This window comes from Vombatus ursinus, unplaced genomic scaffold (assembly GCF_900497805.2).
Source record: "Vombatus ursinus unplaced genomic scaffold, bare-nosed wombat genome assembly UNPS02000580.1, whole genome shotgun sequence".
Lineage (NCBI taxonomy): Eukaryota > Metazoa > Chordata > Mammalia > Diprotodontia > Vombatidae > Vombatus > Vombatus ursinus.
The window spans coordinates 5,269,535-5,294,388 of record NW_020940358.1 but is presented as its reverse complement, the minus strand read 5'-3'; the positions used below and the strand labels follow the sequence as shown (position 1 = coordinate 5,294,388).

Sequence of the window (24,854 nt, the reverse complement as noted above, 5' to 3'; positions counted from 1 at the left end):
AGCTAGAACCTTTTCCAATAAATATGAGAGTGAAGGAAGGACATACACTCTCCCTACTATTATTTGATGTGGTCTGGAAATATTAGCAACAGCAATAATTAAAGAAAAAGACTTAAAGGCATAAAGATGGGTAAAGAGAAGATAAAACTATCCCTTTTTGCTGATATGGTATATCTGGAAAATCCTAGGGAATTAGCAAAGATACTAATTGAGACAATTAAAAGTTTCAGTTAAGTTGCAAGCTGCACAATAAATCCATAAAGATCAACAGTATTTCTATATGATAATAACAAAACACCAAAAGCAGTAATAAAAAAATCCCATTCCAAATAACTACAAAATGCATAAAGTATCTGAAGATCAACCTACCAAAGCACACAAAAGACTTGTATAGATTTAATTACAAAGTGGTCCTTAAACAAATAAAGAACAATTTAAAGAGTTAGATGAACATTCAATGTTCATGGTTAAGCTATGCCAATATAATAAAAATGATCAGACTACCAAAAATTAATATGAACTTTTAATGCTATACCAAATAACCAAAGGGATATTTTGTAGAACTTGATCAAATAATAACAAAATTCATTTGAAAAAACAAAAGATCTAGAATATCATGGGAAAAGATGAAAAGAAGTAGGGACAAAGAGAGAATTGCACTTTTAGGCCTCAAACTATATTATAAAGCAGCAGTCATCAAAACAATATGGTATTTGTTTAAAAATAGCTAGATAGGTCAATAGAACAAACTAGGCAAGGGAGAATCAGAAACAATAGAAAAAACTGCTGCAACAACTTAGAAAGCAGGCTGGCAGAAATCAGATTTCGACCTAAGATACCACATTCCACAATACATTTTAAATGGATATAGGACCTTAATATTAAAGATCATGCTGTGAAAAAATTAGAAGAGAAACAAATCATATGACTCTCACGGATATGGGTAGGAGATGTATTCATAACCAAATAAGAGATGGAGACAATTACAAAAGATAAAATAGATAATTGATTACTTGAAACTGAAAAGCTTCTGCACAGACAAAATTAATCTACTATGAAAAGAAATGATGTGGTTTAATAGGAAAATAATTTGTATCCAATTTCTCTAAGGGTTGGGTACTGAAGATATGTTAACAATTAATAAACATATATAAGGGTAATTGCTTTCCCCAATAGATAAGTCAAAGGAATCAAACAAACAGTTCTCTAAAGAATAATTACAAAATATTCATAATCATATGAAAGAATGCTCCAAATCACTAAAAATAATAGAAATGCCAATCAAAGCAATCTTGAGATTACACCTCATATCTTGCAAAATGACAAAAATGACCCCCAAAATTGCAATAGTCAATGGTGGAAGGGTTTTGGAAAGATAGGTGGAGCTGTGAAATGTTACAATCATTTTGAAAAACAGTTTGGAATTAAATGCCCGTATCCTTTGAACCAGAGACTCCATTATTGAATTTACAAACCAAGTAAACCCTTGAAAAGAAGGAAGTCCCTATATACACTGAAATATTGATGGTAGCACTTTTAGTGATAGTAAAGAATTGGAAGCAAAGTAGATTCTCATCCAATAGGGAGCAGCTAAACAAATTGTGGTACATGAATACAATGGAATATTACTAGGCTGTAAGAATTGACGTGTGATAAATACAGAGATGTGTGGAAAGATTTATATGAACTAATGCAGAGTCAAGTAAGCAGAGGCAAGAAAACAACATGCATAATAACCACAACAATGCAAATGATAAGAACTACACACCAAGAAATTAAAAGTAAATGTAACAAAATTGTAAAGATCAAGTAGGTCTCAATTTAAGAAATATGAAAGGACACCTCCAACCCACCCCTTCATGGAAGAGAGAGGTTCACAGGTTACATATGTTTTCATAGTTTTCAATGTATAGATCAGTTGGGTTGATCTTTTTTCTCTCTCTAAGAATATCATTTGATAATTGGCATAGCTCTCTAGGAGGAGGACGGGGAAAGAAACTTGGAATAACTGTGATGATGTAGGAAAGAGAAGATGTCAATAAAGACATGTTTTTCAAGCATAAATTTTAATTATTAATGTTTTGTTTGAGAGAACAATCTCATAATGGAATTTTACAGAAAACATTTTTAAAGCATTAGTTGAGCTTGATGGACTACTATAAGTCAATTTTATAGTTTTCAAATAAATTCATTTTTTTTAATTCTGTGTTTCAGAATTTAGCATTTAACTTCCATCCTATAATACTTACTATCAAAAGGAATCCTGAATTGTCTAATGAAATTATTTCTGTATATAGTAAATGAGCAATTTTCTTTTCTTTAAGACATTTTAAAATTTTACTTTCAAAAAAAAAGAATCCCTACAGTACTATAATCTATTTATTTTATATTTGGGTAAAAGAGGCCTAGAGAGGTTCATTGACCTGCCCATTGGTGGCAAACATGGAACTCACATCCCATTGCCCTCTCCAGGGCTCTTTCCACTGCCATATATATCATTTTAACCACAGGAACTAAATAGATGTGGAACATTTTTCTCATGTCTCCCACCACCACCACCAATAATTGGGCTGGTTTATTTTCACCACTGGTACCACTCTACTGTCCCTTCACTTATATTAGCTGTTCCTTAGACTCCACATTCTGTCTCCCATCTCCTCTGCCTCCTAGAATACCTAACTTTCTTCAAGAAATTGCTCAGGTGTTGCCTACTATGGAAGCCTTTCTTGATTTTCCCCATTTATCAGTGTTTCCTCCCTACTTCAAATTATGCTGTATTTACTTATGAGTGATTAAGGCTAAGTAAGAAATGAGGCAGAGAATGGCCTCTTTACCTGATTAAAAAAATTTAATCTGGGAGAGTTTCTGGCCAAAACAGAAACAATTGCTATTTACATTCACTCTGAGACTTGGCCTACGACCTATTATTGGCCAATCAATGAGAATCAGAGTGATTTGGCTTTAAGGCAAAAGTCCTTAAGGAGAAAAAAGAAGGGGTTGCCACTGGAGTCAGATGGCTTTGGAGGAGAAAGTGAGGTTAGTGACTTTGCACAGCTTTCCCTCACTTAAATCCAATTCACTTGCATGTCATGGCATCACCTCCCTGATGTCATGGTCCTCTTCGAGAATGAAGGACAAACAACAACAACAGCTTATATGTGTATATTTTGTAACCCAACATAGAACAAAAGCTCTTTAAAGTCAGACTGTTTCATTTCAACCCCTAGCATCCGGTACATAGTAGGCACTCAATAAATATTCATTGAATGGAATTGAATTTCATTATATTCTCCTTCCAATACTCTGAGATTCAGCTAAACTAGATTACTTATACTTTTTACTTTCCCAGCTCCATGCTTTTCTTATTCCCTGTATCTGGAATTTGATCCCTTCCTTACAGCCTCTCCCAGACCTTTAAAGTCCAGTTCAAATGCCACCTTCTCTATGAAAGCTGCTCAAATTTCACCCCAACCCTTTAGCAACAACCTTCATCCCCCTGGGCCTCACTTAGTACTAAGTTAATACCTCTTTTGTGTGCTTGTCATATATTGTTTTGTATTGTGGTATTGGTGTATATGCCTTATCCTCCTCTTAGAGCATAAGGAGGTCACAGTGTATTGTGGAAAGTTCAATTCCTGTTATTTAAAAAGAAATTGGGGAGGAAAACCACTCATTTTAATCCTTAAAAAGCAAATCTGCTTAGTTTTAGGGCTTTGTTGTTTGTTTTTTTGTTTGTTTTTCATATTTAAAATGTCATGACCATGTAGCTTCCAAAATCAGACCCTACCTTCTGGCCTCATCTCCCCTCTTCACTACATATACCCTATACTCCTACCTGAGTGGTTTTCTCACTTTCCCTTGAATATGTATTGCATATTCCCACTTTTAAGGTTTTGTTAATAGTTTGCCTGCCGGCAACACCTTCCCCCTTTTTTGTCCTGTTACAAATCCTGTTGTCTTGGTGAAGCTTTCTCTACTGCTCTATCCATAGCAATCTCTCCCATCTCCAAATTGCTGTCACATTTATTATATCTCTTTACTAATACTTGACATTCCAAATAATATATTTTGTACTCCTGAAGGGACATATTACCTTTTGTTACAGTTACATATTAGCCTATCTTAGCTCCCCTGCAAGACTGAAAGTTTGTTGAGGGCAGGAACTGAGTCTTATTCATTTTTTGCAGCTAGATATCACAGAGGATAGAGAACTAGGCCTGGAGTAATAAAGATTTAAGTTCAAATCTAGCTTCAGATACTCATTAGCTGTGTGATTCTGGTCAAGTCAATTAACCTTTGTCTGTCTCAGTTTCTTCAACTGTGAAATGGAGATCATAATAGGACCTATCTCCCAGGGCTGTTGTGAAGATCAAATGAGATAATATTGAAAAGTGCTTAGTGTAGTACCTAGTACATAGAAGCCTCTTAATAGATGTTTGCTCCTTTCCCTTCTCCCCTTTGTATCTTCCTCAGCCCTTATTGTCTTGAATGAATGAATTTTCTCTCATTTCATATTACTTAATGAGTGTGTGTGTGTGTGTATGTGTGTGGTATAAAATGAATTTCAATGCCAAATAGAAATTACTTTTTGATTATCCATGACATCTTTCTCCTTTTGTTTAAAAAAAATTGACTGTGAATTGACTACTCAGTTTTATGGCTGGCGGCACACAAGCCCACACAGATCACCTGTCATTTTCTTTGGAAATTAGTGTCCAGAACTACAAGCTGCCATTTTCCCCTCAAGCCTCAGCTTTCCTAGATTTGGCTCGATTCCAGCCTCTGTTGCCAATTCTGAAGGATTCGTTCTAACTGGCAAGATGCCTGCTGAGGTTCCTGTGTTCCATCTAGGCTGCAGAATAAGGATTGAGAGAATGGTCACTTTGGCATAGATACCAATCCTTATAGAGAGTAGTTTTACAGAGGAGCCAGGAGGCTAGCAGTCCACAGCTAAACACCTCTGGTTCCCTAGTGACAAAGAGGGTTTGGGAAAAGCCCAGGCTCTTCACGTACTTCCTTGTTCTCTCAGATCTGGTAGAGACTATTTACAGATTCCCAAAGCTGCTTATCTCTCCAGCTCAGCCAAACCCAGTAGAATCCTAATTCCTCCCTGAGAATATTAATTTACTCTTGATCTCCAACTGAATATTGATCACACATATTCTCTGGATCCAACCTGCCACCCCCCTCCCCCAGAATGGTCCTGTCCCTGGTAGTAAATGATAGATCTGGAAAGTCCAAATCTAGGTAATCCAAAACCCAAGTCAGGTTGGAGACCACTGTTTGCACACAATATGTAAGGGGGTGAAAAACATCAACAATAATACTTTCCATATCCTTTGATGACCAGAGTTATTCTTTAATACATCTCAGCTAAAATAATATTAAAGTAACATAACATTCCACATTAATAGATTTTCTTCCTCAAGTGGCAGTATAAAAATTCATTAAATCTATAGATAAACCCAATCTTTCTTAACCAAATAGAATCATTTTTAGTTAAAGCATATTCCTTTAGGATACTTTTCAGAGACTAGACCTAGTATTTGACTGAACACTATGGGCCTTTTGAGGACAGATGGTTAGAAACAAGAAGGGAAGGAATAAACCCATTTATTTTATTTGTAAGCACTGCAGGAAAGCTTCTGCTGGGCCTAGAAAGCTGGGTCTGGGTTCCAGAATCTGAGTATTAACATCTGCATGGTAAATGCATTACATTTTATTTAGCTGGCTCTAAGGAGTAACTAATCAGTGCCTTCCATATGGAGAGGAAAAAATGAAAATAACTATTGCAGATTCTCCCTCAAGAACTATTCCCCGTCCTCACACATATTGAGAAATGACCACTGAGAATTAAGGTGAAAGGAACAGAAGATAGAGAGAAATTGGCTGTTTACAAGCCAAACCTCAGTTACCTGGAGGGAAGGGGAGGGAGGAGAGGAGAGACTTGGAACAGTCAATCTCTAGAGAATTTAGGCAGATTCCAACTGAAAGGGAAAAAAAGATCTCTAAATTATCAGATTTTTTTCTCAACTTCCCAGGAGCCCTGAACAAACTGGGCATAAAGCAGGCAACTTCTTTATTTCCTGTGGGAACTTGGTTAGCTAGGAGTTTATGCCGAAGTCTGCTGAGCTGTGTCTTTCTTCTGCCCTAGAGGAGAGACTTCAAAACCAATGGGAAAGAGGCAGGAAGGGCTGCTGAGGAGAGCAATAGCTCAGTCCCAACATCAGGGGCTCTTTATCACCTTTTCCCATGCATATTTCTGTGCAGCTTTGGGGCTACCTTCTCCTTTCCCAGCAACAGACCAATATAATTGGTGTGATGAAATGAAAATGGGACTCACTGCCTGCTCAGAGAATGATTCCCATGCTGATCATTGAAATGATACAAATTTTTAAAATGCCAGAAAGAGCAAATGAGGCAAAAGATGAGGATGTCATGCAATTTGCTAGTTAGTCTGAAATTATCTTTTCTATTCATTCAGGAAGTCATTCAATAAGCATTTATTAAGTGTCTACTGTATGCAAGGGGAGGGGAGGGGCTGGGGATAAAAAGGCCAAAAACAATAGCCTCAAGGATCTTCCATTTTGCTGTGGGCACAGGCAGTACTGAACACAGTTAAATCAATGCAGCATACATAACAAAGAAAATATGAAGTAATTTGATGGTGCAGGGTACTAAAAACTATGAGGATGAGGAAAGGCCTAGCAGAAGAGGCGGCACTTGAGCAGACTCTTTGGGGGAGCTAAGGATTCTAAATTACTTTCACGTTTGAGATCTGCCTTTCACACCCAACTTGACAGAGAGGGCTTCAAACCACACTGAAGCCATTTGGATTTGTCTGTGGGAGAACTGAGATGTCTAAATATGTGCTCCAAGTCAGCCTCAATTTACATATATTTTCATATTTGAAGAATTATATATAAATTAAATCCCATTTGAAATGCATTAGGGAAACCTCCACTAATGACACCAGCTATTTTATCCTTCGTATAAATTCGGGTTCTCATGTGTTTTCTTTACACAAGGTAAGGTCCACTTCTATTAATTGATAAACTTAACTGGGGTAGGATAGATCAGTAGATACAAATCACTCTGTGTACAAGGGGGACAAAATGTTGCACAGAGCCAAGTTCTGAAGATGTCTTTATGTCTATTAGTAAAGTCCTGCAAAATTCTTTTGGATTCAAGATCATCCTAGATAGTTTCAAAGGAGCATAGATTTAGAGCTTGAAGAAACCTTAGAGGTCATCTAGTCATTTTATGGGGCAGATAGATGGTGCAGTGAATAGAGCACTGGGCTTTGAGTCAGAAAGACTGGAGTTCAAATATGACCTCAGACACTGACTAGCTGTGTGACCCTGGGCAAGTTACTTAACCCCCGCCTGCATAAAACTGGGGAAGGAAATGGCAAACTACTCTCCAGTATCTGCTAAGAAAAACTCATGCATAGTTGGTCCACAGGGTCACAAAGAATGAGACATGACTGAATAACAGCAACAACAACATTTTACGGGTGAAAAAACAGATCTTGAGCAGTTAAATGACTTGCTCAGAGTCACACAGGTAGCAAATGTATGTGCTGCAACAGAGTGATTGCTAGAACCATAGATGTAAAGAGGCAGTGCGGCCTAGTGGATAGAGAAACAGCCTCGAAACTAGGAAGACTCAGGTTCAAGTCTTGCCCCTGACCCATATTGACTACATTATTTAACTTCTCAATGCTCTAAGTAACTACTCTACAACTATAAATTGCAGAGAAGGTGCAACCTCATTTGTTAAGACAGTTTTTCATGAGATTTGTCTATACCAATGGAACCATAAGACTATTCTCGGTTCCCTATAGACTCAAAGAATGACATAGCTGAAAAGGATGAAAGAGCTCATCCAGGACAATACCTTTATTATATAAATAAGAAAATTGAGGCCCAAAGAGGGAAAATGACTTGCCCAAGGCCACACAGAGACGCAACAAGGAAAAGAACCCAGGTCTCTTGCATAGTCCAGGGTTCTTCCCAGGGCATCATGCAGCATCCTAGGACAAATACAGAAGCCACAAAAATACCTTCTCTGGCACTGGGAGGAAGGGTAGAGAGGAGGCTTTATGGGGAAGAAACTCACTTGTTGTAGAGAACGATGTCAGGCCTCCAGATGAGCTCTGAGGGGATGCGGATTGAGGTCACGTTTTCATAGTCCATCGGGTCCCAGCGAAGCTTGTAGTCTTGCCATTCCTATAGGCACCCATATGCCCCAGAATCAAACACAATAAAAGAACAAGATGGTTAGAAGTGGAAAAGGAGGGAAGGATGAAAAGAGGGCAATGCATGGAGGAAAAAAGGCTCAGCCCTTCTGACACACTCACCTGCTTTACCCACACATTAGTGGTCATCATTTGATTCTTTTCATCCTATTAAAAGCAAGGGGACACAAGAAAGAAGCTCATTATTTTCCTACAGAGCAGTGGAGGACCCTTAGTAAATCATTTGATTTCCCATTCCTTCTTCCCCTATAAACTCAGCAACAAAGAAGCCAGAAACCTACTCAGGAACAGATGTAAAGAGAGGCTACATTGTCACCTGCGGCCACACAACAGGCTCCCAGAGCACCCATAAGCAAACATCTATTAGGTAGTAGCAGGGTCCCAGAGAAGAGGAGAGTGAGTGTAGGTGTATTGCCCTGGGGAAATTCTACAGACCTTTCAAATAAAGACCTCTGAAAAAGGCTTTGCCAAGCCTTCAGTAAACTTGGATTTTGCTCCTTTGTTTGGTCAAGATTACATCATAAACCTGAAGTCAATTGAAGAAATCTCTGTGTTAAACTTACAGGCCTTTCCCATTGTCAAGATGCATCCTTCCAGACCTTCCCACTCAGACCAGAGGCAAAAAGGATTCTTTCCAACCCTGCAGACCATGGTCTGTTCTGGTTTGGTATCCCAGGAAGTAAAAGTAAAGCAGTTCTTAATATTCCTTAGCTAGAATTGATTTATAAATCACACATCCAATCCTGCACTTCTTGCACAGCTGCTCTGTAACTTCTCACTTCATGCTCCCAGATAAGCATCTGTCCTCCTCCCTCCACTCCTTCCCCTTGCCTCTGATTGTTGTCCCTTTGAAAAAAAGTTCTATCTTCTCTTTTAATATCATCTTCATTTCTGAATATATTCCTCCCCTGTTATCCTACCTAGCCAGTCATCCCTCATAACAAAACTTAGAAGGATAATAAAATCAATTGAGCAAAACTAACCAACACATCAATTTGAGTCTGACACTGTATGCAATGTTCCATACCCATAGTACCCCACATCTACAAAGAAAGAAGTACATTTTCTCATTTGACCTTCCATATCAAGACCAGAACTGAGAGTTGGACACACAGAGAATGAACTTGGATCCTGAGGAGGGGAAGGACAGGAAGCCTGGGAATCTACAAAGTGCCCAGGAAAATCCCTTTCATGGCTGAAATCTCTGGGTCTGAGAGTTCTTGCCACTGGCCATCCATGGCTCCCTTCCATGAAGAAGCAGTGATAGAAATTCTCTGTCCCAGAGATTTCAGCAAAGAAATGGCAGTGGCAAGTGCTGAAAGAATTCCCAGAGGGGGAAGCACACAGACCCATAAGAGGAGCAAACCACAGTGACTGAGAAATAGCAGCAGCCAGGGGTAGTGGCAGGGTGTCAAGTGTTCCTGGACATATCCTCCAGGAGAGAGAAAGGGGAATTTCCTGGACAAAAGTGAGTTTCTGGACAGAGCCTCCAGGAAAGAAGAGGAGTGAGCAATTATGTGGTAAGAGGAGCAGCAAAGGCCTGAGCCACAATGAGGAGGATTAAATATGGACCTTGCCCTCCACTACTACAATCATCTAGGCTCAGCCTTGTGGTTCTAATGAATCACTCTGGTTCATGCTCCTACTCAGGGTTGCTCCTGGAAACTTAATCATTTGGTTGATCTCTTCGCTCAAACAACCTACAGTTTGAACACTGTGCAGGGGTGATGGCAAAGGGTGAACGATTCTAGTAACTCCAAGCACAAAATTCCTGTTTGGGGGAGTCCCAAACATTAGGGTAATATTATAGGACTGGTGGGATTCATAGTTACCTAGGGGAAGTGGCAGGAGTAGGGAATGGATCACCAGAAGATGAGAGGTCATCTGGGCATTTCTTTTCTGCAAACATGTCAACCAAAGGGTGGTGCTGTGTTTGGAGAACTATATAGGTCCCTAGAGGAAACAAGAGTTGTCTTAACTGTCCATGGGCTTTTGTGAATCCTTTGACTATTTTACATTTTCTACAGACTGAAGAAAATTGATTGATTGGCCTGTATCTGACAAAATTAACTAGAGTGCTTATAAAAGAGTTGAGGACTCTACGTACTCACAACTATAGAGTCCTAGATATATTTTGATGTCTTTTGGGGGAACCCTAAGGAAAGGAGATCAACTAAATTATTAGGTTTCCAGGGCAAATATGGTAAGGACAAGAGCCAGAGTGATTTATAAGAATCACAAGGTTGAATCTCGTTTGTATAAAGCCAAGGCTTTACTTGGCTCCAAGTAAACTGAGCTGAGAACCTTAACAATTTCCACTAGCTAACACTGCCTTGATTCAGTGCCATTACACATACTTGTGATTATTCGTCCTTTGTTCTTGAAGAGGACCAATAACATCACATGTGTAACTTGTGAGTGAATTGGATTTAAGTGAGGTAGAGCTGCACAAAGTAAACAGCCTCACTCTTTCCTAGAATCATTGAAGTCCAGTGGTAAGATAAAAGACAAGATGACTGGCAAAGACCCAGGATGCAGTGAATGCTCTTAGCCTTCCTCAATTAAGGTCTTTTCCAGGCCTCAGTTTATCTAGGTCAGAGAGACTGGATTGTGTACTCAATCACCGTCACAATTACATTAGGTTAAAATGAGAGCAGAAGAAATCTCCATTCCCCTAAAACAATGAAAGATCTTATTTTCCTATAGCCAAAAGGCCTCTCCCTTTCAGAGGGGAAAACTCAGGTATAAGAAAAGAAACATATGAGTAAGCATTCCTAGTACCCTTATGGCATTAGGGGAATGCTTGAATGACAACAACATACACTTAGTTTCTACTAGCAAAAGAAATCTTCAGCCACATCTTCACTGGGACGTTTGGGATCTTTGCTGAAAATCTGACTTGCTTTTTCCTTTTGTCTCATCTGTGGTAAACAATGCTCTTCCATTTAAAAGTCATGATTTCCTCCCCTTTCCTCTGTCCAGTTTCTTGTCATGCCTCTGAGTTTGACTTTCCATTCCAGTACCAAACCTCCTACTTGAACTGAAATCACTCAGGGAAAGGGAGATAGGGTAGACTGATGGAGGAGTAGAAAGGCGCTGTTTCTCTGGAAGCCACTTGTGAAGAATGAGCAACAGGGATAAAATATCCATGGTGCATTGCTTGGGGAAATGTACAGAGCCCACTTCTCATACACAAAATCCTTTCACATTCGGGACCTCACCCTCCAGCTGCTCATTCTTGGAGATTTCCTTTGCTCTAGTAAAAATGCCTTCCCTGGCACAGATGGCAAAAACTCAAATTCATTCTAGTGCCTGAAAACACATTAGTAATCCTGTAGCATAAACCTGGGGTCCTTTAGCACACAGAGAGACATTCATAGACTCAGACAAACACACACATAAACATGCACATTTATACAAGCACTAAAACTAAAACTCATACACTAATGTATACTAACACACACATTCACATACACCTATATTAACATTCATATGCTAGCATATACTACGATGGCTCATAATAACATTCACATGCTAATACATACACACATAGAACTGTAGTTCCATCTCCCTCATTTTACAGATAGGAAAACTGAAGAACAGAAAGGTTTAGTGAATTGCCCATGATTACACAGTAAGTCTCTGAGGTGGGATCTAAACTCGATCTTTCCTACTCTAAGCTCAGCATTTCATTGCCTAGACTTTTTGGCTTCTCATTTGTAATTAAATGCACACTCACACTTATGCTAATGTTCACATGCTAATCCACACACAGAATCACATGTTAGCACAGGCTAATACTCATATGTGTTCATTTATAAACACTCACATGTTCATTCCCATATTAACCCATGTTCATATACATGCTGACTCATTTACACAATATTAGACACACTCACCAGAGTACCCTTAGATATACTGTTTGGACCCAGATTTTGTGCCCAGTGTTACATCAAGGGCTGCTTAAATTTGCAGTAGATAGCTGTGCATATATAAATAAAATGAAGTCAGGCTGGGGCATTGTTAATGCAACTTAATTAAATTATTTACTACCTGCAGGCTCTTCTCTGTCATAACAGCCATGGGTGTGACTGACAGAAAGTGCTGGGGACACAACGGAGTTTCTGCCAACTGAAAATGCTGTGACAGACCTGAGGACTGGTGGGAAGGGCTTAGCTCCCAGAGAGCTATGATGTCAGGGATTCCAACTAGAGTGGAATGTTTATCCTCATCATTTTTCTCCTTCACAAATTATACTGGATTACAGTCACTGTGATGTTCATGACTGACAGTGAGATCTTCCCTCATCCTTTTTGATGTCTTTTCTGCCTCTACCTCATCTTACACCTGGGTTAATCCAACTTCAAAGGCTCTCTGAAACAACAAATCATCTGGTATCATGAAGAGCCCTAGATTTAGAATGGAGAACCTAAGGTCTAGTTTTGTGACTAAGAGGAGGTGAGATATTGGGTGAATCACAACCTCTCTCAGCCTCAATTTCCATATTGTAAAATGGACGTGATAACACTTGTGCTACCTACTTGGTGCTCCACCAAAGTCCTTCTCTGATGCCTCATCATGACATGGAAATGAACCAATGTTCTGAAAGCTCTGGAAGGTCCTACCAAGATGCATCAGGCCTATGACATTGTCATCTGAGGACCAGTCTGGCTAATTTAGGAGCTCCTTATCAGAATGATGGTCACTGAGTGATAAATTTTCTGGGCCATGACAGTTCACAAAGATAATCTACTAAAGGGGCTGTGATCTGCACCAGTGGAGGGAATATATACAGTAGGGAAATCACAGATTGTGAAAGTGCTGAAATAAATGCCAACCTGGAAATGATGTGAAAATTAAATGAGAAACTTCTTTGGAAAGTGCAAAGTGTATCTACATAAAGTGTTAGCATGTTGGAATCCTTGGATAGCAAGAATAAGATAGCTGCCCTTTGCCAGAAGTCACTTTTTAGCCCAAGATGGAGTCTACACATATTAAAGCAGGTTTTATGAATAGGACACCAAGTTCACAGGCACCAATGTAGTGCAGTGGAAAGAGATCAAATTCTGGACTCAGAAGATTTGGATTCTAATGTTGCCTCTAACATTGCATAACATTGAGCAAGTAATGTTGGGCCTCTAAACTCCCTGGGTCCCAGATTTTTCATCTGTAAAATGAAGAGGTTGGACTAGTTGGCTTCTGAACACCCTTCTAGGCCAGATCTACAATCATACGGCCCATCTCCTAGCAGGGGAAGACAGGCAGGGGAATATTTTACAGAAACAATTCAAAGAGATTTTGAACTCCATGGTGCTCTGGTAGTACTAGATGGCCAGCTGTCCATTTTTGTCAGTACAGAGTAACCATATAATATATCATATTTGCATGTTGTTTTACACTTCCCAAGGCATTATCCTATTTGACCCTAGAAACAACCCAGGGGGAAGGCAGTCTAATAGTATAAGGAATACAGAACTGGCCTGAGACAGGAAGACCCACCTCTGATGAGTACTAGCAGTGTGACCCTAAGCAATTTACTTAACCTCTTAATGCCTCTAGGCTGCTGCTATCTGTATGGGTCAAGTGAGTCTCGGTACCCTGAGTTCCTGACACCAATGAAATCACAAGTCTGATTTCTCTAATATTTCCCTGCTTCCTCCAATAAAATGGCCCAGTGATGTAGGCAGGGCAAATAGTAATATTTCCACTTGAGAGAAATACCTGAGACACACAGAAATGAAGTGATTTGCCAAAAGGTATATGAGTAGGAGGAGAGCAAGGATCAAAAGGCAGCTCCCCCACTACTGCTTTCCCTAGGGATCTTCTAAGGGCAATAGGGTTTAGTAGGAAGGAAAGGGAGCCTAGGGGCACATTTTCCACTAAAGACCAATATTGCACCAATTTTTTTTAACAGGCCAAACCTGAGTTGCCCCAGCTGCCAGGGTTGGCCCACTCTGGCAGACACTGACAAACATGGAAAGCTGTGACAAGAGGGATTGCCACTCTCTGTGCTGCCTGAATATTAAGCAGACAATTTTGTCCATTTAAAACAACACTTCTGTTATCATAAACCTTTGATTCATAGAATTCTGTGGAGGGATCTTAGAGATCATCTAGTTCAATCCCTTTATTTTTACAGATGAAGAAACTAAAGAATCTGGGTCCCATGGTCTTAGGTGGTCTGAGATGGAGAAATGGGAAGAGGGAGATGGTACAGAGGGGTGGGGTGGGGGGGGCTCATCTTCCAGTGACAAATCCCCCAGAGGAGAGGCCAAACAACCAGAGTGGGCAGGAGAATTAGAAGAGATGGAGGAAAAGAGACAGGGACAAGGACAAGAGAAAGAAATGGAGAAGGTTAAGGGATAAGAAAGGGAGAGACAAGGAAGGGGAAGGTAAAAAACAAAGAAAGGAAGTGGCTATAGAAACCTGAGATAACATGTGACAAGGAGAATACTGCTAGCAACTAGGCTAGTCTCCCTGGAGTGTGCAATCTTCTATTTTCCAGAGTGGTACTGGAAAAGGCAAAGGCTTCATGCAAGCCTGTCCAGGCCACTAGAGGCAGCTATCTGGCCTAGAGATTCTGTGTTTGATCCTGCTTCTCTGATCATCCCCTGGAAGGACAGTACAGAGAGGGGCTAAGTGACCTTGGCCTAATGGAGGGGATTGATGCTGACACTGAGCAGGAATTCATTTTTCTGTCACATGTCTGAGTAGTATCTCTCTGAGTGATTTTTCTCTCAGAAAATAAGAGAGCACATCACATACCTTCCCCTTAAGCCTGGCTGCTCTCTCTTTCTCTCTTTCTCTGTCTATACACACACACACACACACACACAGATATATATATATATACACACATACATATGTATATATATGTATGTATGTATGTATATGTCTGTCTCTGTCTCTCTCTCTCACACACACACTTATGTACTTGTACACACATGCACACATCAGCCTCAATCCTTCATTACTTTGTTCATGTACTACCTGTGTGACCTTGGGCAAGTCATTTCACCCCCTCTAGGCCTCAATTTCCTTATCTGTAAACTGAGAGGTCAATATCTCTAAGGTATCTTCTATTTCTAATTCTATAATACTATGCTTCAGTCCATACAGTGCGCTCTCTCTCTCTCTCTCTCTCTCTCTCTCTCTCTCTCTCTCTCTCTCCCTCTCTCTCTTTCCAATTACCTTCTATCCCACCCAACAGTTCCTACTACTCATCTAAGACTTATCATCTATTCTCTAGGCAGGGTATAAATTGTGTCTTCTTAACTAGACTTTAAATTCCTTGAGGGCAGAGGCCATGTCTTCTCTTCCTAAATTCACTATAAAGCCCAACATGCAGGAAGTACTCAATAAATACTAATTAAACTGAATTGCTGTCCTCTATGTGTCAAGGAGGAAATACAAGGCTATATCCTTTTGACAGATGAAACAGTAGGGGAAACAGATTCCTGCTTGCTGTAGCAAAATACAATCAAGAAAAAAACCTGAGAAGTATCTGTTTTCTGATCTCTCAAAGATAGTACAGTGTGACCTCTGCCCTTGGGGACTGCCCCAACATGACTTACCTTCTTCATCTGCAAATCCTCAGTGACTGATTAGTGCCTAAAAGGGAGTGGCAATACCCCCTAACAACCTATGGCTCAGAGACTAATATCTGGAAATGCTCCACAACCCCATAATGTTCCCATGATATGAATAACATCCTTACAAAGGCTTCCTTCCAGACCCCTTTTCTAGGTCCCACTCTAGCTTGAGCTGGGCTGAAATGCAAAAATCTAGCCTTCACAAGAAGAGGATCTTTTTGGAAAAGCAAAATCCATCAAAACACTATTATTGATCTTTCCATACTGCTAATAGACTAAACTCTAATAGCAGGGATGCCCTTAGGGCCAGCATTCTGAATTATTCAGATTCACCACAATGGGCACTAATTTGAAAGCAAGTTACAGGTAGGCCAGGGAGCCTGGCCCCAATTTATATGATTATGGACTCAGAGAAAGTCAGAGCTGAAAGAAGGCCTTAAGACATAAACTGTTGGACCTGAAAGAGGCCTTAGAACATACACTATCAAAGTTAGAAAAATAAAGTTTAGATATGATATAGTCATGAGGGCCACAGACTTTGCCATTGCAAAAGACTTTAGAAATCATCCAGTACAATCCCCTAGCTTTATAGATTTAAAAAAAACTGAGGCCCAAAGGTTTCTATTCAATAAATATGTGAAGCCCTATTCTAAGTAATGTGTGCTCAGGGTTGCAGGTAGTGAGAAGAGCCCAAACAAGAACCCACATCTCCTGACTCCCAAACCAGTGGTGGAGGCAGATGCTGGTAGCACACTGTATTTCAGAAATCTCTGTATAGAAGTTCCCATATTGCAGGCCATATACATTCACCATCCACTCAGATTGCTAATTCTAAAAGAGGACCCACAAAATGGAGATGATTACACCCACCTGGAGAAATAGAAATGTCAGTGTCTGTGACCTGGCCCATGCAATTTCACCCCTTTGATGTTCCATGAGGAACACAGCTGCTGCCCATGACAGTAACAACTCTTAGTCATCTCTCTGTGACCTGCAAATGGTTTTTCTTTGTCTCTGGTCCATTCCATTAGCATGGATAATTGAGAAGCAACAACAGTATCTATAGATCTTAGGTCACCACTCAGTCATAATTTGGCACAGAATTTGCTGAGAGTTGTGTGTTCTCAGAGCAATGGCTGAGTAAAATGTAGTCTCTGCAAGCCTTGAAAGTAATAGCCTACAACAAGCCAGTTACACATTCTTGTCACAGGTTTGCACTCACTTATGGCAGACCTAGACTGCTTATTCTTATCATCAGAAGGAACTATTTTAGAATCTTGTCCCTCCTCTTCCCCCACCCCCACAGAGGAGTAGGGATGGGTTGCACCATGCTCTCCCCTGATGCCCCCTATGACCAGTAGCATGGATTTTTGAGATGGCTGGGAGTTAGTGGTCAGTCTGTGGCTGAATTGAAAAAAAAAACCCTAATTGGCCCAGGTAAGCATTGAATTTATGGTGATATAGGAGGCATCAGTGTGGCATTGTCTTGACATGTGACTACAAACAATGGTACTTTTAGATTAGCCTTCCCCTGCATTGTGAGAGGTATAGTACAGTGGAAACAGCACTACATTTGAGGTCATGCAAAATGTGGGTTTGAATCTCACCCATGATACTTAGTAGCTATGTGATGATGGATTTCCTCCTACTTAAAGGAAAGGGACTGGGCCTGTGGTTTCAGCACCACAGACAGCTTCTAGATGAGGACTTTCCTGAGGCAAGTGGACACCTTTTCTATGACTTAAAATCTCAGAATTTCCTGGAGCAATGAGAAGCCGAGTGATTGGTCCAAGGTAATACAGCCAGTATGTGCCAGAGGAGGAATTTCAAAGGTGGCTCTCTATCTGCTCTTCAATGCTGTCTCTCATCTGTGAATTGAGAATACTAATGCCTACAGCACCTACCTTCCATAGTTGTTATGATGATCAAATGAGATAGTGTATATCGCAAGTGCTTTGTAGGTATTACCTATTATTGTTCCCTGGTTTCATCTACTCCTGTCATGAGAAAAGATGGCTAGTGACCAGTTCTAGGGCTGAGTAACTATGAAACGGAACAGAACCTCACATTTAATATCACAACTTAGGAAACGTTTCCACTCTGTTTTCCTAATACAAAGTTCCAATGAATGGGGCCACATTTTGAAGAGCTTCTAAATATGATACTTGTCTATGAGGGATGAAATGTTCCTATAGGATGAAAAGCCATTAAAGAATTTTTCAGTTCCATAACCCCAACACTGCAAAATGCTTGCTGTCCAGGTCCCAATCTTTCTCAGAAGCAGCAGAACCTACCACATCAATGAGCTGAGCAATGGACAGTCCAAACCGGACAATGACCACATCAGAGATGTTGGCCACAGGCCGGGACCACTTGTTGTAGCCAGAGAAGAGTTTCTTCAGCAGTCTTTCCTCAGCATGGACTCGAGTCTCCACATGACCAGATGCTGCAGAGATACATAAAACAGAGCAAATCTGGAGTAAACAGGCACCAAGGAAGACAGTTTCAGATAAAAACAATTATTCCACTATGAGAAGAAGGGGGAAGTACCTACTTACAAGCTGTGTGATCAAGAGCAAGTCACTTTACTGCTGTAAAATGGGGATAACCATATTAGCACAACCTATTCTATGTGGTTTTTTTTCAATTTGTGAATTAAAAAATACCAAACGTGTGTTCTATTTTATGTTCTTTTTTCCCTCTAGAGGTGGTGTGTGTGTGTGTGTGTGTGTGTGTGTGTGTGTCTGCTCAGCTAGACTATTAGCCCCTCAAATGCCTAAAGACTGTCTTCTGAACACAGGAGTTGACATGAAGTGGTGAGTTCACCATTGCACAAGAATGGCTGGTGGGGGTGAAGTAAAGGTGTATTCCATTGAAATTAATTGAAGACTCAGGGCCTCATTTTAGGGTTAGTATTTCCTGTTTGCCCCTGGAAGAGAGAAGAAGCATCCAGAGAGATGCGTTCTGCTCATTCCAAGCTAGTTGGGGAAAGCAATGAGAGCTACAGGAGGAAATTCAGGATCCCTGATAAGACAAAAGACGGAACCTTCTTAGCTTCCAACATCATCACCATCCTTTGTATTTGTAAAGTACTTTTACATAACTTACTTAATTTTATCTTTACAATACTCCCCCCCCAACAGACCACATATTATTATTCCCATTTCACAGAGACATTAAGTGCCTTACTCAAGGTCACCAAAGCAGTGATAGAGCTATGACTAGAACCTCCAAGTCCCTCATGTCCATTTCAGCACTTATCTTCCCCACCATATCATCACTAACACCTTCTAGCACTTATAGAGCCCCTCCACCTTGAAGGAAGATGGGAGAGTCTCCATTCACATTTCACAGGACATGAGAAAAAAGATGCTATTGGCGGTGCTGAATGCTCCCCTTTCCTAATAGTTCAGAGCCTAGACAACACATGGGTAGAGGAAAGGAGGTAGACACCAGAAACTAGAGAGTAGGAATAGGTGGAAGGGAGTTGTCGACCTGGAGCAATGAAGAAAGATCACACTCCAGGCTTTGCCTAAGGAAGCTGGAGGGGGGCGGGGGAAGAGAGATAGCAAGGAGGGGAACAGAGGGGAACTCCGTGACAGCAAGGGCGAGATGATGACAGAGGATGTGGAAAAGGAAGAGAAGGATCTGAGCACTCATTGACAGTCATTCCTTTTTTCTGAGCAGAATGGGGAGAGTATTGAGAAGAGGGTATTCGGGACTCCCTGTGGGGCAACAGATTGGGGATCAGGCGTAGGAGGCTTGGGAGGAGCTTATGTCAATAACCAGCAAAGCCAGAGCTGGTATGAAAAAAACATTTTCCTCCTCCCTCCCTCTCTCACTGTCTCCACCCCCCCCAATCTTTTCCAAATGCCTGCAATCCCCCTACTTTAGAAAGCGAATTAACCCCTTTTCCTCCCCCTCCCTTGGGTGCAAAACGAAAGGTCCAACACCATTTCCTTTTCTCCCCCCCCCAAAGCTGATGGTGGAGGGGGGGTGCCAAGGTTCCCTCTCTGTAATTTTTCGAAGATTAGCCAAGGTGGGATGGAACCTGAAACCGCAGGAACGCAGTCGTCCCGCTTTGCTCCCAGAGTCTAGACCCCATCGGCTATTTCTTGGGGTCTGGAACCTGTTTTGGGATAGGGACACATCTAAGGGCCCTGGAACTTACCTGGCAGTAGAAGAACTCCCAGGAGCATCAATCCCCTCAGCAGCAGCAGCAGCAGCGCCGACCCTCGGGGCCCCTGGAGCCGCATGGCGCACTGAGCTGAGGAGCCTCTAGACTTGGGCGTCTCTGGGCTCCCCCGCACCTCCCGTTCTCTGGATCTCCCCTGCGAACAACTTCATGCCCCTTTGGCGCGATCCCAGGGCGCCCTCCGCGGGGCACTCTCAGAACACCCAGCCTAACTCCCCTCCGCCCTACAAAGCTCCGCCAGGAGCCAGCTGTCAGTCCCGCCGGCCAGTTGCCTCTTCCAGGGGCTGGCTGGCTCCCGTCGAGTAGCAGCAGCTCCAGGAGGAGTGAAGGGAGGTAAAGAGGCAGGCAGGCAGAGGCTGACAGATAGCGGGACTATGGAAGAGAAACAGTCGGCCAAGGCTGGGCGGAAGAGAGGTGGCCGGGACTGTGGCTCTGTGTGTTTAATCCGCCTGGACCTGCCCGCCTCCTGCAAGAGAGGAGGGGGGAGCTGCGGGGGAGGGGACGGAGGAGGGTGAGAGGGACGGCCACAGGGGAGGCAGGAGGAGGGTAGAGTACCTAGCCTAGCTTTGCGGGCTGGCGGCTGGAGAAAGTTTCCTTCTCTTTCTCCTGTGGGATTGGGAGAGTTTCCGAGTATGGCTTGGCTTTTCAGACCCGAAATCCTCAAGGAACTAGAACAGAATTTGGGGAATCCTGGCTGGAAATGTCCTTCTCTGAAGACACTCCCTACCCGGTCTCTGACGCCACAGTCAGGCTGGAGAACTGACAGTCTTGTTGAAAGGCAGGGGAATGGGCTAGTTGGCCTCTGGGAGAACTATTGAGGCCCACTCAGTCAAAAAAAAAATAGCAGTCAGGAAACCTTCGATTCTCCTCTACTATTAAATTGGGGGGGAGGGGGAGAGGAAGGTGTCGGACCTCTGGTTTTCAGCTGGGGGAAAAGAAGGGGTTAACTAGTTTTCTAAAGAAGGGGGATTGAAGGCATTTGTATAGGGGGAGGACTGGAACAAGGGTGGGGGAGGGATATTTATCTGTTACATTTTCAGCAAATATCTCAAGTCCAGTGCTGTCACTGCAGTTAACCTCTGTCTTTTCTAGCACAGATTTAGCAAACCTTTGACGATCCACTGGTAGAAATAGGAAAGGGACGAGTTGATCGGCAGTCTGTCCACTGACAACTCCTTAGAAGGAGAAGGATGGGTGGGGAGAACGCCCAGTGAACAAAGAAGAGACCCATTCCCCTTGGATAAGGAGGAAGATTTGTATTCATTCTCAACAATCATCCTATCTACCGCAGGACCTGGCTCGCTGGTCTTTGGGATCAGCATGTCCACCTGGCCTGGGAGATGAGCCTCTGGCAACTGCCTTTGCTAATGGCCTTGTGAGCTCCGGTCCAAAATCGGAGTGCCCTGGAGCCGTTCCCCAACGCTCCAGATCCAGACAGGAGTGGATGGAGGGGAAGACCAAGCCATGTGGTGTGAATGCAGTGGTGGGCACCTGATAATACGAGCCCCTTCTCGTTTGTGTTGAACTCTGTGAATTGGGAGTTCTCCCAATCTCTTCTGCATCTCTGTATCTGTACATGTACAGATCCATGCACATATACATACACGTAAATACATATATTTATACATATACATACATATATGTATATGTGTGTATGTAAATAAAAGATCCTCTTGGAAGTCACAGAGTCCTGAGAAGTAGCTGCCTAGTAAGATTTCTTGGGCCTTCTGGAGTACTCATGAAAATAGATATCCTTTCTGATTGTCCTACATCCAGAGTGTTGAAAACCAATGGAGAGATATGACCAGGGATCCAGTGAAGAAAACTTGCTGTTGAGTTTTTATTGTTATTTTTGTTAATTGTGTGTTTCTAGGAAATGATGTTTGAAAGTGGATCTACCTATTTCCAGTCAGGTTTGTCCCTCACTCCAGTTTTGGATAAAGGATCAAACTATAGTGGGAGAAGAAAGGAAGAGGGAAATATTTATTAAGACCTACTATACCAGGCACTGTGTAAGCACTATACAAATGTTATCTCATTTGATCCTCACAACAACCCTGAGAGGTAGGGCAGCATGTAGCAGAGTTATTCCATCAGTATCCAGAAGAGGGAAGGTTAGATTTTGCTTATGCAGAAAGAAAGGAGGCAAACATTTTGTGTTCTTCCTGAACATCTTTCATTGACCTTAAAATAAGATTAGTATCCCCTGTAGAGGGAGAAGTCTATACTCATCCATGGGGCAGGGAGGGAAGAATGGTTGGGATAATAATAAACATTTTTTTTCAACCTTTGGTACCTTGTGTCACTGATGACAGAAAAATTTCCAACACACTGTGTTTTATGAATAATTTGAATCAGACCTAGACAAGTGGCAGTTTTGGATCAGGGAAGAGGAGCAGCCTGGATTATTGCAGAAAGTTTCTGGTGTGTTTGACTGTCTCCAGGCTCAACTTCTTGTATACCTGGTGCAAATTAATCATCCTGAGATCCCATTTCCATCATGTCACACCCTTGCTCAAAAACATTGTCTATAGGATACAACCCAAACTCGTTAGGCATCCAAGGTCTTCCAAAATCTAGTTCCAACTTAAACTCTCACTATGCTGTAACAAAATCCTTTATTCCATATAATTCAGGCTCCTGATTATTCTCCAAACGTAGCATTGCTCATCACCACCTCCAAATCTTTGCTTATGTTATTTCCCTTACTCTCTGCTTCTCCATGTCCCACCTATCCTTTAATACCTTTAGAGAAAGCTGCCAAGTTTTATCTCCTCTGAGAAGTATTTCCTGACTGCCTCATTAAGAGAAACATAGGGTCCCAAATAACCTAGGTGGTACAGTAGATAGAGCACCAAGCCTAGAGTCAGAAAGACTCATCTTCCTGAGTTGAAATCCACCCCCAAATACTACTAGCTATGTGGCCCTGGGCAAGTCACTTAACCCTATTTGCCTCAGTTTCCTCATTTGTAAAATGAGATGGAGAAGGAAATGACAAAACACTCCAGTATCTTTGCCAAGAAAACCCAAAATGGGGTCACAAAGAATTGGACATGACTGAACAATAACAAAGTGTCTAAAATAAGTTTATAGAAATGCTATTACCTGCTCTGGTCAGACCCACCAGGAGTTCAATTCTTTTTAGAAAGGATGTTGGAGAGTTGGATAGCACCCAGATAAGGGCAACTAAGATAATGGTCTTAAGACCATTTCATATAAGAGTTAGCTGAAGGAGCTTGAAATGTCTAATCTGAAAAAGAAAAGACTGAAGAGGGAGATAAACTTGTCTTCAAGGATTCAAAGGTATGTCATGTGGAAAAGAGATTAGATTTCTTACTCTTGGCTCTCAAGGATAGAACTAGGAATAATGGATGGAAGCTACAGACAAACAAATTTAGGTTCTTTGTAAGGAAAGACATCCTAACAGTGACAATCATCTAAAACTTGCAAGGGTTGCTTCAGGAGCTTTTCAAGATAATTAGAGAGACATTTTGCTATGGCTTCTCCTTGCTAGTTGGATAGCCACTTGTAGAAGATGTTATAGAGGGGATTCTCAGTTTGATATGAGTTAGACTAGACTTATGAGATTTCTTCCAAATTTGCTCAGGAGATTTTATGAATAAATGTATGTATGGGGGGAGTCCTCACCCACTCTACCACATCCAGCTATTCCCTCTTCCTCTGCCCTGCTTTCTGTCTCAGAACCATGAAACTCATGTAAAATTCTGCTGATAGACTAGCCTGTGCCCATTTAGCTATCCTATTTCCATCTTTCTTACCTCCAGCCTTCCCATAACTTGACCTACTCAGGAACTGTTTCCAGATCTAGTCCCACAGAGATACACATTGCCTTTTGAATACCCCTCCCTACCAGAAAGCCCTCCTTCCCCTGAGTCACAGATGACTTCTTCTGCAACAGAGTCAAGGACCTGGATGAAATAAGGATGCATACATTCACAACACAAAGGAAGAAGGAGCCAGGCCTCCCCAGAGATTTGTTCACTAGATCAGTGCTTAGTCACTTCCCTAAGAAAAGAGATAGGAAAGGGCAGTTAGGTGGCACAGTGGCTAGAGCACTGGCCCTGAAGTCAGGAGGACCTGAGTTCAAATCAGGCCTCAGATCAAACACTTGACACTTACTAGCTGTGTGACCCTGGGCAAGTCACTTAACCCCAATTGCCTAAAAGAAAAGAAAAGAGATAGGAGAGGGTTGGTGCTACAGGACACTAAAATCCAGTAGAGATTCTAAACCTCAGAGAACTAAAGGTGTGAGAATGTCTGTGCTCCCAAGGACTCAAAAGATGGAGAGCAAAGTGCTTACTCTACAAATGGAATGTCTCCTGGGTGTGTCTGTTATCCTACCATCTTGTAATTAGACTTCAGTGGGAATTCCCAAGTCAATGTGATCACAGATCCATTTGTGTATCATCACCAGTGCCTTGCACTCAGTTTATTGAATTGTATTTAAAAAAGCACTGAGAGGTGGCCAGGGCCAAGCTAATCAAAAATGTTTATTATATACTTCCCTCTGTCTTTGAATGCTTTGACCCTTACCCTGACATCATTCATGACCTGCTAATCCTCAAGCCTTGGCTATTCCTATAATATCCCTACTGCTGAATATATGCAACTATGCCAGCTATCTACTACATTCATGATATCTAATGTCAACTGGGTTTTCACTGTTGCATGGCAATTTTCCTCTCTACATCCTCCCCTACCATTGATGCTGTCATACTCTCTTCATTATCTGTTCTGAACCATATACTATCTCCTCATATATCCTATACCTCCCCATATCCCATAC

The 24,854-nt window shown here is 41.6% G+C and overlaps 1 protein-coding gene across 1 annotated transcript in view; it reads right to left on the bottom strand.

The window, feature by feature from the left end:
* CHRNA4 (cholinergic receptor nicotinic alpha 4 subunit) overlaps positions 1–20,108 on the bottom strand; it is a 53,796-nt gene extending 33,688 nt beyond the window's left edge. The window contains exons 1-4 of the mRNA XM_027850076.1: positions 20,024–20,108; positions 18,147–18,298; positions 8,363–8,407; positions 8,122–8,231 (exon numbers count right to left, since the gene is read on the bottom strand). Of these exons, the coding sequence (XP_027705877.1) occupies positions 8,122–8,231; positions 8,363–8,407; positions 18,147–18,298; positions 20,024–20,108 (392 nt within the window). The remainder of the gene's footprint in view (positions 1–8,121; positions 8,232–8,362; positions 8,408–18,146; positions 18,299–20,023) is intronic.
* Between the last annotated feature and the right edge of the window lie 4,746 nt (positions 20,109–24,854).